The following is an 18,541-nucleotide window of genomic DNA, read 5'->3' on the forward strand; positions in this document are numbered from 1 at the left end:
CCTTCCTAATTTATCAGAGTTATACGTGCTGCGTCAAATCTATTTTAAACGTAAACCAAGCATAGTATGAGTCAAAGATTTTGCAGAGGAAGGTTTGCATCGTGATACCGAGTACTGACTAATACGTGTAACTAGGTTGTAGTAGGTGATTATTATGCTTAATTAAATTAGAAGTGAATATGTCTTTAGTAGATACTTTGAAATGTGAATACTTACATAGGTGACCGTATAGAATTATTTCTGACACTTATATGATTATCAGTGAGCCTCATAGTTTTACTAACATCTGGTTTACCTTGCGAGTGAACACTTTTATTCATTAAACTGTACCCTTTCGAAGTATGTGCTACTTCATTTGAATTTCCATCGATTACAACCGTTTCTTTTTTGCTTTCGGCCCATAATCTATCACGTTCACGCATTTCATCTAATTTAGGAATTATCTTTCTCAACTCAGTACTGAGCTGCTTAATAGTATTTTCCACGTTAAGGCTCAATTTTTCAGTATTATAGTCATTAATATTGATTTCATCCTTTCCATCCGATAGGAAAGCATCTGTGATCTTTTCATTGGTGTTATTTTCTATTAGTAAAAACGTAGGCCTACTTAAATTCATTTCTGTTCGAGTGTTTTTCTCATTTTCTTTATTTACTTCACTAATTTCGTCTAATTTTTGTTGTTTCGCAAAACTATCTTTAGGATTGTCATCGTTTTCATCACACTGCGTTTCTACTAATTTCTTTATTACGTGATTGACCACGTCACTAATATTGTTGATGGTGTTTTCAATAGGTTTTGCAAAAGTATCTTTGATATCTTTGCGTAATTCTTCTAAGTCATCTTGGATGTTTATGTTGTAGTTAAGTAATTGTTTTATTTCATCTTCAATTTCTTTATTAAAGTCACCAATAATATCTTTGGCGTGAAAGTTATTCTCTATGTCTGCGTCTGTGCAATTTATATCATAATTAAATGACTCCTCATTGTTATTATTATTCTTAGATATCGTCTTTAAAAGATCTGGTATATCATTTTTTATTTGACTATCTACAATGTTTTGCTGTGAATCTGATTTACTTTGAGGTGATAGTAGTGTTGTATTTATTAAGTCAGATTTAATGTTATTATTGTTATTAATATTTTTATAATCCGTAGTTTCATTTTGGTTAGGTTCTGGTTCGTACGCCAGGTCAGTTATTTCTACATCGACATCGTCATCAGTCATTTCATTTTCCGAATGATAAAAATTTTCTATATTGGATGAATAGTCCTGAAAGAGAAATGTTATTATACCTACTTGTGAATTAAGGTTGTGAGGAAGCAGTGTTAACAAAAACTTTATAGAAAGAAAAGTATATTACTCGATAGAAAGCGACGTAAATATAAATCAGCAATAAACTGTTCCCAGTCCGGCAGTGTTCAGTCACAACTGGGGCTTCTTTTGTGTCACAGTAACGAGCAAAGTTTAAACACTTTCAAGGATTCTTTTTGTAAGTGAAACTTTACCTGTAACGTGTGCGCCAAGTGTTGGAAACCAGGATAATTTGGATTCACAATTCCCCTCGGTACAGGATGGATGCCGTTCTCAGACATTTCATCTGTATCAGAATGTTCAAATGCTCTTTCCTCATCAACTGGTGTTGTTTCTGTATATACATTAGTATTACCTGTAATACGCGATAAAAACTTATTGTTGTTGTAAACGTAAGTATTTACTACATGCATATAAGTTACTAGATACTCACTTATAAAATCTGAACAAGGCGCGCGGACGGTGTCTGTGCTTTCCTCCAGAATGTCCGTGGCCGTATTATTGCACGTCTGTACGCTGTTCACGTGTCTGTTGTTGATCCGGTACTGTTGGTTGCATACAAGTTCAGGGCTTACAGTCAAGTCCTCACTGTCAGCACCAACTTCCGAAGTAGTAGAGTAATTCTCAAACGTGTCTGACTTCCTTTGAGAGTTGTACGCTGTGTTACAATTCGTAACTTTGGAGTACTCTGAAGTGTTCTCACGTAAATTGGTTTGTGCGCTGTTGTTCACAGACAACCAACTTCTGTTCTCAGAATTTCTATGCGATAATACGTCTTGGTTGTTGTATAAGGCGATGTTACCATTGTCTGATGTTTTGATCCTCATGGTTATCTGCAAACAAATAATTTTGCTTAGATGTTTGAATAAAAAGCTTTCCACGTAAAGGATTGAAAGGAGAGTGGGGAGGCCTTTGCTTTGGAGTGATCGCGGGTGAAAATAAATAAATAGGCATAATAATATGTACGAATTGTTTCATTGTACGAATACATAAAAAAACAGTCGACCGTTTTATAAGTAAAAACAAAATCATTAAGTGCCTATTTGCCTTATCGCCTCATGTTTCATTTGAGGCCTCGTTTTTCAAAACACTGGCGTAACTTTATGAATTATGTATTTCTTAATTGAATTAATGTGGACCTTCTTAACTTTTTACGTAAATAAGTATTTTTAAAACATTTAATTTACATACTTTAATTCCGAAGAAAATATGTCTTTTCGGACATTAAATTTTACGATAAGGAATATATAGGAAAAAATCGTTTCATATTAACTATTATACAGTATGTTAACAGAGGGCGTTCCTTTAAACTCGTTAATCTATACCAATCATTAATAGATTAAAATAGAAATATCAGCATAGAAAAATTAGCAATAAATTGCAACGTTGCCTTTCTTCAACTACGCGTGCACAGAGTGTTTCTTTTACGTATCGATTTAAATTTTTTGTTGAATATTTTAATATTAAAAATAAAATGTTTTGTTTTGAATGATAATATTTTTTTAGGATGTATGGATGCTATACTATTGCGGGTTAACAGGAACGCCCCCTGTTAGTTAACATACTGTATAATTAATTAACTTAGAACGCTGCGGTAGGAAAAAGTCAACATAAGTAATATCCACTGTTAAACACACCCCAGAGCAAAAACAGATGTCGTATCTATAGATTTTTCTTGTAGACTTTGTCTCGACGCTACGTAATATTAGATAAAACCGTTAAGGCTATATTATAATCATTGAATTTTATGTCCTAAATCCATATAGGGTGATATTGCGGATCAGTACCGGATATTGTGATCGGGAGCTTTCACGTCGTTCCGGCACGCTGGGGCGGACTGGGGCGGGCGGGGGCCAGGAACCGCGTGTCTCAAGTCCAACCCCAACCCTGCACGCACCCACTTAATAAACCGACCGACCTCACCCATATTTACTAAAGATAACATTACGAAAAACCACAGTGCGCGCCGACTTTTCTTACATTTCCCACGCGATTCTAAATAAGAAGAAAACTGTCGAATCTTTTCTTTCGGCCCGCAGAGAAAAAATACTTACATATAAAATTCATGGATATGCTAATGCCCTAATATTAAAGGAATATATTGGGTACGTTACAAGGAAATTCAATAAATGTATGTAATATAAAAACATATACAGCTACAAAGTTTGTGCTTTTCATGTGATGAGAAATCAGAGAAAGGCGCTGCGTTCCATATTAATGACATTAACCTAAGGATCTGATATAATACGATACGACATCGATGCACTCACTCTATCTTCAAACTAGGTTAAACAGATTAATCTTAATAGTGTGTTAGTCTGTAGGAATTAGTTCCAAGCTACTGATCGGAAACTTGAAAGGCTTGAATACTAAAATAAAAAAGAGTATTCGCTGCACGTCGTCCTCAGTACCTACTTAAAAAATAATTAATGATATAATTGAACATGCACAAACCCAATGAATGGCTGTCTAAAAGTTATGAAAACATTTTGGTATGCCTACCTATCTGATTGTCCAAAGTTTAAATTGATCCGATAAGATTAAATTTATACTCAATGAATTGCGTTCTGAATTACTATCGAGCAGCTCATTTCAAACAGAAAACTTTAAATTTTATGTCCCTAGAGAACAAACTCCTTAGATAAGTGAGAGGTTTAATTAAATTTAACTCCTCCACGAAGCCACGATATCTAATGGCACTTAAGAATTTCACTCAGATATAAACACAATTTTATTTTTATAAACGATATCATAATCTTGCTTTTTCATTGCACGACATGAAATTTAGATTGGATTTTAAGATTAAGTACAATTAGGTAGGGCTAAAAGCTAGGCAGCGCCGCTTAGTGTATCTAATAGTAGTAGGTGCCTACCTATTTTATATATAGACCTATATACAACTTTATACCACTTTTCATTAAACTTTATGTGCCTTAACCTAACCTACTTTGCAAAATGGACTCTCGATCGTAATACGGTAATATCATTATCACATAGCAAGTATGATTATAAAGATATTTTTGCCTCTATTGCACGGATACGAATCTAATCTGATGAGCGAAAATGCTTAATGCACTTGTTGAGAGTAGTGAGCTGAGCCGAGATACGTACCAGCATGGCTGACTGCCAGCAAATTGATTTCCTGCCTACACGCGGAAACTAATCTCATTATGGAGAAAAGTTCAGGGTCTTTCCAACTAATTGTTTACACTTCAAATTACTCCGAGAAGAGGAAAGACGAAATGAAGCGCATTTTTGTCGCTCAAATGAGAGTGAGGTGCCTTTTGTGTTCCCTAACAATCTCGTTAAGATGCCTAAATAAAGCAATTCAGCTTTATAATTGTTAATTTCAGAGCAGTAACGGTCTTTGTTTAGGATAATTCAGCAGAAACGTGGCCCGCCCGTACCGCGTCCCCGGCCGAAATGGATATTTACAATTAAGTAAGTAGGAACATTCACAAATATTATAATTTTATGGTAACATGTGAGACTGTTGTTTCTTTATTAAAAAAACAATGAATGTTGTGTTTAGACAACTGCCATTGTTATCTTTATGAAAGCTGGAGCTGGAGGTACTCGTACGTAACTTTGTTGGGTTCCATCCAATTAAAACTTTTTGTACATTTAATTTGTAAAGTTTATTTAAAATAACCTTGTCCTTTTTAAATCTTTTAGTTATATTTACCGCGTGGATTATAAACACACAAAACATCACGCCATTTATAAAAATGATATAAAAGGCGTGATATTTTGTATCTGTTTAAATAGATTACATTAACAAGTAAGTATCTTCTGTACATGTTATTGTAACAGCCACTTTTTCAACAACTCGAGAATCAAACCTGAAAACGTCTTGATTGGCAATTGCGCTAAAGAACACTCCAACGACGGTACAAATAATACACAAACTAAGTATACAACCTTCCATTACCATATTCTTAACTCCATTACTTATTCCCTCGAGGGCAGCCTCGCTCGGGGCACAGCGTCGCTATGTACATTACAGAATGATAGGATGGTTAATTTCAATAACCCCGAAACTACCATATAACAAATGCTGTAATCCTTTACAGAAACCTTTTACGAAAAAATCATTGATGTGGATAACAATGCGCGCTACCTTTGTTCCAAGCTTTATAACGCATGACCTGGTTCTCAACAACGCAGGTATCAATAATAACTTCCCAAAACCGAAATTAATTTAGGTCAAATCTCAGTTCGTTGGACCTCTGACTGGTTGTTAGGTGTAACAAGGAAGGTGGAAACTTGGCAGTGTTCTCTCGAACGGTACAAACTTATACAAAAAGGGGACTAAGGTACTACCGTTAAGATAACACTGAGAAGGAAACTTTGTCAAGAATCATTTACATTTCTATACAAACGTTGTGCGTAAGTAACCGTCTTAGAGGAGCTTTGGGACTCTCGTCCTACAAGTTTTGTTACAAGTAAATGACATACGCCTTAAACGGAAACTGAAAGCAAATCACAAGGCCAGCGACATAGCGGTATCGGGTCGAATCGCTTGGTAGTTGCTATCTACAAAGGTTATATATTATTCAAATGACCCTTCACACACGCCCTGCTTAAAGCTTTATTGATATACCTCATTTCTTAAGTCCTAGAAAAGGTAATACAAAATATACAGTGGTCTTTGAAAGCAAAATTTGTATGTATAGTATATATTTTGATATGAAATCACGTAATCTGTGTAGTTTTTATCCCATTAACCAGGAAAACGCTAGTTTTGAGGGCAACCTCAATACGAATAAAAAGCTAATCACATAACTACACCACTACACAACTGTGGCCAGTAATAACTGAGTTTTATCGATCAAACAACTAACAATCCACTGCGAAGCCTCTTTAATACTGAAATACCATACGATATGGAGCACGGGGGGAATGAAGGTATTTCATTTTGTTTATTATTGACACGTAAACTGTGCGCTCAGACCCTAATACACTCTCGGGGATACGAATACCTCAGAATGAGAACATTATTTCGTACTATTAGAATGTATGGGACAAGATAGTGACACATACGTGTTGTGGACTATCGATTCTCAGGGTTCCGGCTCGCACAGGCGGCGCGGCGTAAGGAGGCAGAGCCGCATCTAATATTTATAGCGCGGAGTTACAGCGTGCGAGCGGCGAGCGGTCACAGCCGCGCCGCACCGCGCCGCGCCGACCGTCATCAATTGCTACCTACATCAAGGACCAAAATAAATAAAATGACTGGGCCATCATTCCAAGTTGGGACTCCATGTATCACGGATCTAACCGTATTTATTTCACTCAGGTAGCTTTCCAGTTATTCTTATATTCTCAAACAATCCGATATTTAATTCTAATAACTGTTGCTATTCAAAACCAAAGACTAAAAGCCTCCATTTCAAGTATTCGAAAAAAGGCAATTGCCACAAAAATGGTTCCCTTGAGCTCGGTACCTAATATTACCCTCTCGCAATGGGCTATTTGAAAAATGAAGATAATGAAATTCCACGTCGATCCGAGATTGGAAAATGAAAGAAAACGAAGCGTACTTATTTACTATGCCCGTGTCTTGCGACAAATTGGGAATGTAAATTGTAAAGCTTTTGTAAGTCTTTTAAAGAAGCTTCATTAAATATGTACCAAATGATGAAATCGATTTTGGAAAATGAATCCTAGACGTAATGACAATAGGTACTATTTTTGAAGTGAGCACTTAGTGGCTGAGATAAATCTTAGCAGCCTGACGAGTGAGTAATAGAAATCATACAGTTTTCGATTCATTTTACTACTCTCCTCTAATGTAGAGAGCATTGAGTTTCTGAATGTCTGAAACGGTCCATTAAATCGGTTTACGAGTACCTACAAAATCCAATTTCTCTTAACTTAGATGACTTGCGAACAAGTTGCACACGAAGCGAACGCAATCCCGAAGCCTGTACGATTACAGTATAGTAGCATACAGTTTAGTGTTTTTGTAGTTATATCTATGAACATATGAGTGGTGTTAATAAACATTTGTCTACCAATGTGAGAAATATTTTCTACTACAATTGGTTGGTTTTTATTTACCAAGTTGCTTGGTTATTTACCAAGGCAAAAAGTGTTTTTGTAAACAAGTCTATAAATTCACTAAACAAATAAAAATCTTACGTTCAGTTGGAACCTTTTTATTGTTATGTTTTTTTCAACAGACATATTTTGATATTGTATTTTTTCGGCGGGTTAAAATACGTAAGAGTTGGTTGGCGTGACCCGGCGCGCCCTCAGCCTTCGCCCTACGCGTTAATGGGCTACGGCATGATGGATAGCTCAAGTACTGCACGACACAATCGCGGCCTGACACCCAAGGGGACCTATTTATGAGAAAGCCGACTAAATAAATATTAATTATTTTTTTAATTGACTACGACAAACACTAAATGGAAGATATTTGTTTTTGTTACTTTTACTGCGTTCCGTTTTACTTATGCCCTTTCAAACGGGATCGCTTGTACAAGCATGTTTTTTTTACAGGAAAACATTTAGTTTTCTCACTTCGTACTTACCTAATATACTTAAAGAATTCGTTTCTACAAGGCAAGTAGTTGCCTGCTCTACCCACTTCCGAATAATCCAATAAAAGGAACATTGAACGAAATGTTCATAGAGGTTTTGTTTTCAGATTTTGTATCTAACGAGGCGTAAACAAATCGTTACGGTTCAGTGCGGCCTGGCACAATCTATCCATTAGCTATCTACGTGAGTGCTACACTAACAGCTAGGTAGCCAGCAGGCACAAATAGGTTGTATATAATTAGTTAACTTCTTTCTTCTGGCTCTTTTCCAGGTAGACTAAGGTCGGTATCAGATTCAATTTGTTTCCTTTATTATAGTAAAGAGTCTTCATATTGATTTCATGGCTATAGAGCTGGGTATTAGGAAGAGCTCCTTACCGTTCCTAAAGGCTGATAAATATTGACCAGTAATAAAATACTGTGCCTAGTTTCAAGTACCACAGAAAACAAGGCCATTTTATACATATATAACTCATAATTAGTAAACAATAACACATTTAACCTTCGGGGAGTCCACGTATGTACGTTATGGCATGTATTGTAATCCAATTACTTGTAAAACGTTGGTAAGTACTAAATAAAGTGAGATAATTAATATACGTAATGAAATTTAGTCTCTTGGGAATAACTACGTACCAAATTAGATGTTCTAAATTAAACAATTTAGTTTTATTTTTTGTTATTAGTATAGATACGAAGTAATAAGTTTAAGCATAAAATAATAAGGTTAAGACATATTTTTGCTAGTTCCTTATTGTGTAAATATATATCATAATTTAATTCTTTTAATGCTCAAGAAACACCTTGAACGACATTTTTGTGATATTCGACTAATTTGTACGTGTTCCTTTTTTCAGACTAGGTATTTAACTGCCACTGATTGGTTTAAGGTAAATTAAATATCGAATGCCATTAGAGATTTATTCTTAAATTATTTTGTTCATAATTATGGCGACCAAAAAATTTTTAGTAAATCAGCCCGGATGTTCTATTTTTGTTTCTTATATTAAAATCATTTAATTCTTTTCATTTTTGAATTGAAAATAACTGAATTATTAGTATTTTCGTTATAACTTATTAAATATAAGACTATTCGGAAAAATATTGATAACACTGGCCATAAACAATAAAATAGTAGTAAAATGCCATTAAGTTTTATTTTTTAAATATTGTCTTTACCAAAACCAGCCAGCCACTTGTTCATGAATTTTGAGAAAGTTATTGATTTTTATAATTGACAAATATGAATAATGCTTTTTTTCAGATAAAAATAAATTCCATTTAATAAAAAATAATGAATTTGCAATTAATTTCACATAAGGTAACTAGTAAGTAACTTAAAACTATAAAAAAGAAAAATAACTTAAAAAAAATCTCTCCTTTATGCGTCAAAGTACTCGGTACTAACTTGTTTTGAATATTAGCAATTCACAATTACAAAACTTGCATTAATGTTTCGTAATTTATTCGTAAGACCCCCGGATGACTAGCAGAATGTGGAAGGTCGGGAAAGATTGATTTTTGGTGACGAGAGCTATACGAAACTTTACCTAACATGTCAGAATGTTTGCTTACGGCTCGGTTATTACTTTATGGCCTGGAAACGCGTTATTCCAACGTGAGCAAACTGTAGGTGTGTTAAACACGAATCTAACAAATGGATCGGCAAATACTACTATCGATACACCCAATGAATTTTTTTAACACATAAATATGTTTAGTGTTTTTGGATAAATCTCGCATTCTGCAGAATCATCATGCGCTTTCAATTTTTGTGTATTAAGTGTTATTTGAAAAATGACTGGAGGGCTAGCCGGGCACTGTAAAAATCTTGTTAGGTAAAAGTTAATAAGCAATACTTTAATGTATTTTTTATGTCGTTTAACACCAATAGTCAGGTTACCGACTTAACTAGATCGTTGAATTTTAGTATTAGCGTAATAATCTAATGGTTATTCAATGCAGTTCTTAGCAATTATTTTAATACTAAATCGTTACTAAAGAATAGTTTAAGTAATTACTAAATGACTGCGTGCGGCAGTTAGAATAATAGCATACCAATTTGATTAAACTGCACCGCCAGACTATTATTTAGTAACCTACAAAGAAGACAATCCACAAATCTTACTAAATTAATATTGAATAACTTATAAACATAACATCTTGCTTTAATATAAAGCCGGTCAAAGCAGCCAGGCCTCTAATGAATCGGTCTGGAGTCTAGACAGAACTTAGTTACATATGTATAATATTCATCTGTTGTATATCAAAGCAACATAATATTCAGTTTTGTTTAAATAGCTTCTAACAGCGGCTTTACATACGTTCCCGATAAAAGTAGTCTAACGCAATTCCAAAGTATAATCTACTTATCTCTATCCTAAACTAATATTACAACTTAAGACGTTGTATTTACCATATTTATTTATGTCTATGAGTTTCCGTAACCCGTAAATATCGTGTCTTAATTTTATTGGAACTTTCGTGAGACATACTAAATTAATTATTATGATATCGGCTTACTCACGTAATTGTTTGACGAGGAACTCGACTAGTTTCAAGCCATGCTAGAGGCTCATATTCATGAGTAGCATTCCGCGACAATCGCCGCGTCGTGTGTGTGTGAAACTAGTCGAGTTCCTCGTCAAACATTTACGTGAGTAAGCCGATAACATAATAATTAATCCTGTCTTAAGTTCTTTTATTAGTGTTAGTGACCATGTCCGTTTAAAAATCTACGCGAAACGTTCAGATTCGGTAGTTTTTGCGTGAAAAACTAACAAACATCCACAGAAACTTACACAGTTATGTTATTAGTAGGGGTGTTTCATTTAATTGGGGGCGACCACAGCCCGACACTATTTGTCAAAACCCGGACGCAAATCCGGTTACGTCTACCAACCAATTCCGTAATGGAAATAACCATTCTTTACAAAATTATTGTCATGCTTTAATTATTTAGGTAATTATTGTTAAGAGACATGTTTTCGTTTAAATTTGACGAATGTCGGCTGCTGAACAACGTGACATTGCATCTATTCTCGTCATGGACAAGAAACTTTAATATAAGTCAAAGTCAAAATGATTTATTTCAAATAGTCAAAGCTCATATTAAAATAAAATGTCTGTCTATCGGTCAGTCCTCTACTGAAGCTATTTGCTCGTTCCAAATTGTAGATTCCTATGAAGAAGAACGAGCAAGAAATTCCATAGGTTACTTTTTCCAATCAGGTTTACAGTACAATTTTTGATTACATTATTCGTTGGTTCAATTATGTGAGAACAATTTAATCGAGCCGACGTATCACCTGATGGTAAGCAATCGCCGCAATTCAGTGAGGCCGTGGTATCACTCCGGTCGAAACGGCCCATTTATGCCGAAGCATGGCTCTTCCACACTTTTTACTCAGTTGGTAAAAAGCAAGAAAAATATGTATATAAATAAAGAAATATTACAAAGTCAAAGTAAATATGAACCCACTTAACGTTCAGGGTCCACGGTTACGTAAATCCTTTCAGCTACAGACATGTTAGGGCATCGCACTTACGACCTCAACGCACAGCGATCTCATTCGAAATTAAATTCTAACTTTATGAGATTTAGGTCAAATGTTACACGACCTTCACTCAACATGAATTAGACAACTTTTGAGATAATATTTCCAATAATATTATTTAATAAAAAGAACGTTAGTATGACGTAGGTAACTTATTAACAGAGTGAGTGAGAGTGAGTTCTGAGTGAGCCTCCAATGAATTAATGTTGTATGAGTTTATCAGTGCGTATCTGTGAATTGATCTTAAGTATCACTTTACACACTAGCTTACTCTAAGGACTAGTATTTTCATTTTAAAGCCAGTATCTCTTATTTTTCAACTCATTTCCCTCATAAAGTTATATCTCGATTGGATTAGGTAACAAAATCCAGAGAAAAAGAAAGAAATAATATATTAAAAATTGTGAAGTATCAACAGGTTTATTCGAGGAATAAATCAAAATAATATAAAATATTCTTAATTTATATGTCAAATTGTAAGAAAACAGAACATTTTAGATATTAAGTACGTTCTCATCTTATTAACTGTCGAAATTACTTTATTTAGGAAATACATTATTTATTTTACATACATTACATACGTAATATAAATTATAATAACCTACGTAATATTACACGTAGAATAAACATAGGAAAATCGTGCAAAAGTATGTTATTAAAGCTCAAATTCTTTGACAGTGTCAACATTGCCAAGGTACACACTTGAAACTCATTTCGTGCTGAGAAAACAGGTTAATGATATACTGAAGATGTACCACATACATATACATGCAAAATGTGTAATGTTACCCAAGTTTTTTGGCAAAGAAACTATCCAGCTATAGAAGTACATTATTTCGGAGTTTCGTGATTCTGTGCACTTACTTTCGACTGCATCTTTGACGCAGTCTCAAAGTCAAAGTCAAAGCATTTATTTCAATTAAACCTTAATTAGGCACTTTTGAAACGTCAAGTTGGATTGTCTGTAATTCTGTCTGTCAGTGAAAGTAACTTTTAATGGAGAAGAACGAGCAAAAAACTCCATCGTTACTCTTTTAATTTTTTTATTTTCAATCTCACTGATTCATTATTATTTGATCCTGTACCTATTATATGTTATGTATATGTGAGAATATGTCTGCTGTGCAACGTGGCTTGACTTAGATTTTCGTAAGAAACAATTCTTTGTTTGATGCATCTATATATTAATACGTGATGCAAAAAGTTTGGACCCCTTTTTACGAAAATTGCGCGGACGTAGGAGCATAAAATTTGGTACACTTATAGTTTATGTGTAGGAGAAGTCCAGAACGCCAATATTTTTCGAAAATAATGCACACACTACCATGCATAGTATCTGATCGTATTTGACAAAACGTCAAAATCGACAGACATATTTGACAAAACGTCAAAATCGACAGACATTGCGATGATATTCTCACGTCTCATATGAATAGAGTTTTCCTGTTCATGATGCACCGGAATATATTAATTTGAATTTTACAAAACTAATAGCAATTCGTTAAATAAAAATTATCCTTGAACGTATGTTAAGTGGTATTGTAAATTAAATCGTATGTGGTCAAATTTCGACCACTAGCGACCAATAGTATGTAAAATTATGTATTTATACTACACGCACTCAGACTCAGGAAAACTAAACTAAAAATATCAGTTTACTTTCTTTTCTCAATATTCCCAACTTTTTAAAAACACATTATAACAATTTTTGACTGTGTAAATGTTTAGTACCATTTACTTCGTTCATAATCGTTTAGATAACCTCTTCAATAATGAAACAGACACGTAGATAGGTACATATCTAAATAAGCATGTAAAGTACCTAATGACAAAACTTTCTAGACGATAAATGAATGGAGATAAACAGTAGACATTGCAAATGACAGTGATTTCTGCCGCAGCACCGTGTTGTCGCGCCGTGAGACTAGACGACCAGACCCCGACTCTCAGACGCCAGTCGCAGTCTCGAACACTTTATACTACCGTTATTGTATTATTTATAAATACACAGACGATATTCCACACCTTTTTTATCACTACGTAGTATAGAACAAAGTCGGTTTCTCTGTCCCTATGGCCCTTTGTATGCTTAAATCTTTAAAACTACGCAACAGATTTTGATGCGGTTCTTTTTTTTAATAGATAGAACGATCAAGAGGAAGGTTTATATGTTTAATAAATACATGCATAATACATCACCATTGCACCCATGCGAAGCTAGGGCGGGGCGCTAGTATACTATAATCTGAAGATTTATATGTTTACTCACTATTTAAATAACTGATCTTAATCCAAAATCTTTAAATTACGACCGCGTTTTTACATCCCAGTTTCTAAAACTGTGAGTTTCCGTCAAATATGAAGAATGATCCAAAGATTTCGGATTCAAATCGACTGTTTGTTGAACGCGCTAATATCCGGAAATACAGAAAGCATTTTGTGTTAGATTTAAGTTATCGTCTATAGAGGAAGGCTATCGGCAAAAATCATCGGACTACAATCGATAGGAATCGAGCAGCATAAAAATATTTTTTATTATCGATCGGTATTATACAGATGATTTTATTAATAAAAAACTCACATGGACACTAGTTAAGTTTTTGACAGCCAATAGAAAACTGTTGTAGGCAAATCCTCCGCTAACGTCGGTCACCGGTGACCACCACGGCGTTCAATGTGTTAAAAATAATACGGATGATTTTACTAATAAAACTCACATTGACACTGTGTGAAGAATTGTAGGCATCAACATTTCACTGATCTTTATGATGGATTATAACGCTCCTTGACGTGAAAAAGATTTGGGCTAAAGATCGCAGGTTCTATATGAAAACGTCTTTTTAATAGGTCGAGAATATTTTTAGGTGTCAAAGAAAAAAGGTGACTGCCTTAATATCAATGCTTTCTCCTCTGTGGTACCGTCGCCTGAACAAATCGACCGATGTTAACGCGATATTTAAAGGTCATTCACAGGGCTATTTTAAAATCACCTTCCATATAGCGAAGTCAAGTGTGAACAAATAAAGAACATAACATAATATCATACTTTTTAATCTCTGAAGTATACAATGTAGTGCCTATACAGCCTGTTATTTTTTATCATCAGCCAAATTTTCAAACATTCCATTTTTAAACAAAAAAAAAAAAGAACTGACTTCACCGAAGAAAGACGGTTAAAAAAACATTAAAAGGATCAAATTGACTTTGATTTCGAAAAACGAAATCGACTTTGATTTTGATTTAATAATGCAATGTTTGAATAATACCTTACTCTCAGAGAAAAATTGGCTGGTGTTCAAAAAATCAGGCTGTATAATATAAAATCCACTGTTCACCAGTATGTTATGAGCTATACATTTAATAACATAAAATAACATGTATATAATGACACAAAAGGTTTATTGTCATTCAACATACTAGGCTGAATTTCAGACTCAAGGCTATTATTAACTTTCAAAAAATCTGAAAACCTAATAACACATTCCTGGACTCGGGGATCAAATCCAAAATACTTTTGAACGCACTTAAAATAAGACACTCAAAATCAATACTATCTATTTATGTATTATATTATACTGTTTCGTTCATTTCATTGGACGATTTTCCATAAAGACTTTTTAAAACTTTGAATGAATGTTAATTTGCACGATTGCTTACTCAGTTAAATAAATCAATAGTTACCTAGAAGTAGTGTCGGTAAATACTTCATATACTACGTACTTTATGAAATTCTTTGTGTAGGAACATTTCTTCACTAGAACCGTGACTCCATCATTATAATAATGAGGTATTATAGACTCAGTACAAACAAACAGACGTAAGTCAACATTATGATTAGTCATGGGAATTCTTATAAGTATGCTACACCGTATAGTATGCAATAAACTGCATTTTTTCTGGATTAATAAGACAGTCGATTAACACAGCTTTTCCTACACAGCACCGGTAATAAATAAGTTTTTCATTAATTTCATTTTCTACTTGATTTTTTTTTAAGGGGAAATCATCCGATGTCTTCTCCCGCCTTGGGCGAGGCGAGAGGGAGTATCAGACTCTTACTGACTGAAAACCAACTCGTTCCTATTCCTGCCCTTCAAGCCGGTAAACCCGCTAGGTTGTCCGCAGCTCCGCATCAGTGGTGGTCTAATGGCTCTTTGAGGCGCGTGTGGAACGCGACGTGCCGCACGTACTGGTCTGTTTCTGGTCAGACCTGCACTTACGGTGGCCAGATCGTCGCACAATTTTCTACTCGATATGATCCTATTATGCTACAAGAATCAATATTCGTAACCTCAATAAACTAGACCAGACAATAAAAAGGTTTTAAACGAACAATCTTATTAAAACAACTAATCATTTAGTTGTATTAACTTAGTACAAAGGTTCAATTGTCTAAAATTTTCCATTCAATTAATCACTTTAATTGTTATTAGTTTTTAAGATAATTAATCTTATCAATCGCCGAATAAATACACAAAGTAACCATAAATCTTACATTATTTGCTACGGACAACGCCTACGAGAAGTAACGTAGACATTGTAGCTACGTCTACACTACTTCACGTCACACACGTCACGCATACGTACGATACACGTCTAGGTCTATGAAAAAAAAAATTTGACTAACCTACTAAACGCTCCCAGTTTATTTTATCCTAACAATACCAACCACGATAAAACAAAGAATCATTGAATTTTGTCCATTCGTTCTGGAGTTATGCGCGTACAAACATTTCAGTGATTCGTTTTTATTTATACAGATAAAAGATAAAATGAAATCGAGATTAAGGTTTCTGTGAAAAGCTTCTATCTAGATGTACCATTAAGAAAATACTTCCTCATAATATCTGATGACCCTGAATGAAATATATGAAGTTGTATACGAATATAAGTCGAGTTATAACGCCTACGCGAAATATTAGCGTGGGCCGTAGACTATTCGTAGCAAGTGCTACGAAATATTTCTACCGTCTAGTAGCTCTAATATACTAAATACCAAATGGTCAAGACTTCCTTTGTTTGCATATAATGTATAGGTTAATGTATAAGCTATGTCGAGTACTTTATATGTGAAAACAAAATTTATAACAAGGTAAATTTTCCAGAATGAAAAATTTAACTTAATTATGACTATAATTTATGTATATTATAGCTAGACTAAGTATACTACTGTTTAGTTATTATAGCTTTCATAAAATCCTGTTTTCATAAATTAGATTACGAATAAATGTATTACATCAATAACATTTTAAAATATACAAGCTACGCCTACGACCTACGACGCGGCGGCGGTGTAGGCCGTAGATTCGTAGCAAGTGCTACGCAAAATTTCATTTGCTACAATGCAATTTGTTTTGGAATGTCATTATAAAAATATACTTTTTATTAATTTGTTTGTCATGAGAAATTCATAATAGTACTGGTTAGTCTATTTTTTTAACAGTACACGATACGCCCACTCCCCATAAAATACTTCATTTGCATATATTATAGGGGTATGTATAAAAAGATAAGCTTTATGTATTAATATATTATTTTGTAACTACAGTTGTCCACACTATGTTGTATGATCATGAAGAAGTCATTGTTATAAAAAATGTCACATTGACTTAACTTTATTACACTGATGTTCCATTTCCACAAATAACGGTGATTTCTACTCAGACTTTGAACTGTTATTGATTTTCCGACATAAGCCGACGCTGCAACCACATAATTCTAGTGTGTGACATTGTACCAAGCCACCATTTTATTTCGTGACCTTACAAGTGCTTGTTTAGCTATACAGAAAAAGCTTGCACGCCATTCCCGACGTTTTGATTTTTCTAATCAAATTGTACCCAAAAGAGCCATTCCACGTAATCAGCTTTGCCTTCAGTGAGACAAACAAACTTTACACTGTTATTGACCCCACCAAAATGATGTCCATTTCTTAGAATCTACTCAACTGGTATCGTTTTGAAGTTAAACAATTCAGTAATTCATACGAACAAAGCTCGCTCCGGGGTAACTACAAAATAATTAAATAACGAGGTCGCTGTTTCAAGCACAACATTAAATAAATTAAAATAACATTAGAGAAACTGTGTGTACCTAAGCAAGTCGGCAACTGAGCCAGTAAATAAGCTGCCAACGTCCAAACAATACAACAGTATTAAGACGTAACACAACCCTACGAAACCTTATCGCCATACTCGGCGGGCACTTTGTTGGGTTTATTTTTAAATGTACTGCTTGCTTACTTACTAACTTAAATACAATTTGTAAGCACATACACCCGCTCTTTGTTCGTCGAAGAAACGTGTACTGCCTCAGTCCTAAAATAATATTATGTGACGTCAATACTTCATGTAATCACGCTAATATGAAGTATGTAAACAGCGTTCGCAGTAAAACCTTTATGTGGTCCAGTCAGGCTACGACACACACTTATTGGGGCGAAGGAAACGTCGCTATAATGTAAATAACATTTCTCGGTAACATTGGGCTCCGATGCCATTAATCGAGTTGGCGGAACTACTGGAGAACTGCCGAACAAAAAGGTTCACGTACTACATTCGCAGACATTGGCTTGTTCTTCTTGTGTTCTCGAATTTTCTAGGAGGATAATACACCATTTACATATAAATAAAGTAGTTACGCTTTTATGTCTCCATTAGATCTGTGTGCAGTATCCACGTGGGATTCTACCGACCACTACTGGCCAATACTGGGAAATGACGACCCCGTTAAGTCTTGCCCTACAAATACCATACTAGAGAATAAAAAATATGAACGTGGCGGCTTTTAACCTCATATTAATAGCTCTTATCGCAATCAAACTCTCTTTGATGAACATGAATATTAATATAAACATTAACAAGAAGCTTAATAAAATATGTAGCATTCATGTTAAGGTTTCCTTAATTAAGGCAGGTAAATTATTTATCAATACCACTAGGCAGGTAGCAATTAAGCCTAGTTCTCGAAAGCACTTTGGGCTGAAACCTTTTGCTCCCATTAAACCACTGGTTAATCAATTTCCCATCGTGCGTTGGTCGCAGGTCGGACTATGCATTAAGTAAAGTTCACGCAAGCAATAAAGTGACCGGCGGTAAATGAACCGTTCGCGCCGTAAATAGCG

General features: G+C 34.6%; 1 protein-coding gene across 4 annotated transcripts in view; it reads right to left on the bottom strand.

Moving 5' to 3' along the window:
• The window catches only part of LOC118273021 (schwannomin-interacting protein 1 homolog), a 63,391-nt gene that overhangs the window by 13,572 nt on the left and 31,278 nt on the right, over nucleotides 1-18,541 (bottom strand). For all 4 annotated transcript variants that reach the window (XM_050694173.1, XM_035589759.2, XM_050694162.1 and 1 more), the window contains exons 2-4: nucleotides 1,747-2,146; nucleotides 1,508-1,668; nucleotides 217-1,271 (exon numbers count right to left, since the gene is read on the bottom strand). In XM_050694173.1, the coding sequence (XP_050550130.1) occupies nucleotides 217-1,271; nucleotides 1,508-1,668; nucleotides 1,747-2,146 (1,616 nt within the window). The remainder of the gene's footprint in view (nucleotides 1-216; nucleotides 1,272-1,507; nucleotides 1,669-1,746; nucleotides 2,147-18,541) is intronic.

The sequence above is a fragment of the Spodoptera frugiperda genome, chromosome 1 (assembly GCF_023101765.2).
Source record: "Spodoptera frugiperda isolate SF20-4 chromosome 1, AGI-APGP_CSIRO_Sfru_2.0, whole genome shotgun sequence".
In the NCBI taxonomy this organism is placed as follows: domain Eukaryota; kingdom Metazoa; phylum Arthropoda; class Insecta; order Lepidoptera; family Noctuidae; genus Spodoptera; species Spodoptera frugiperda.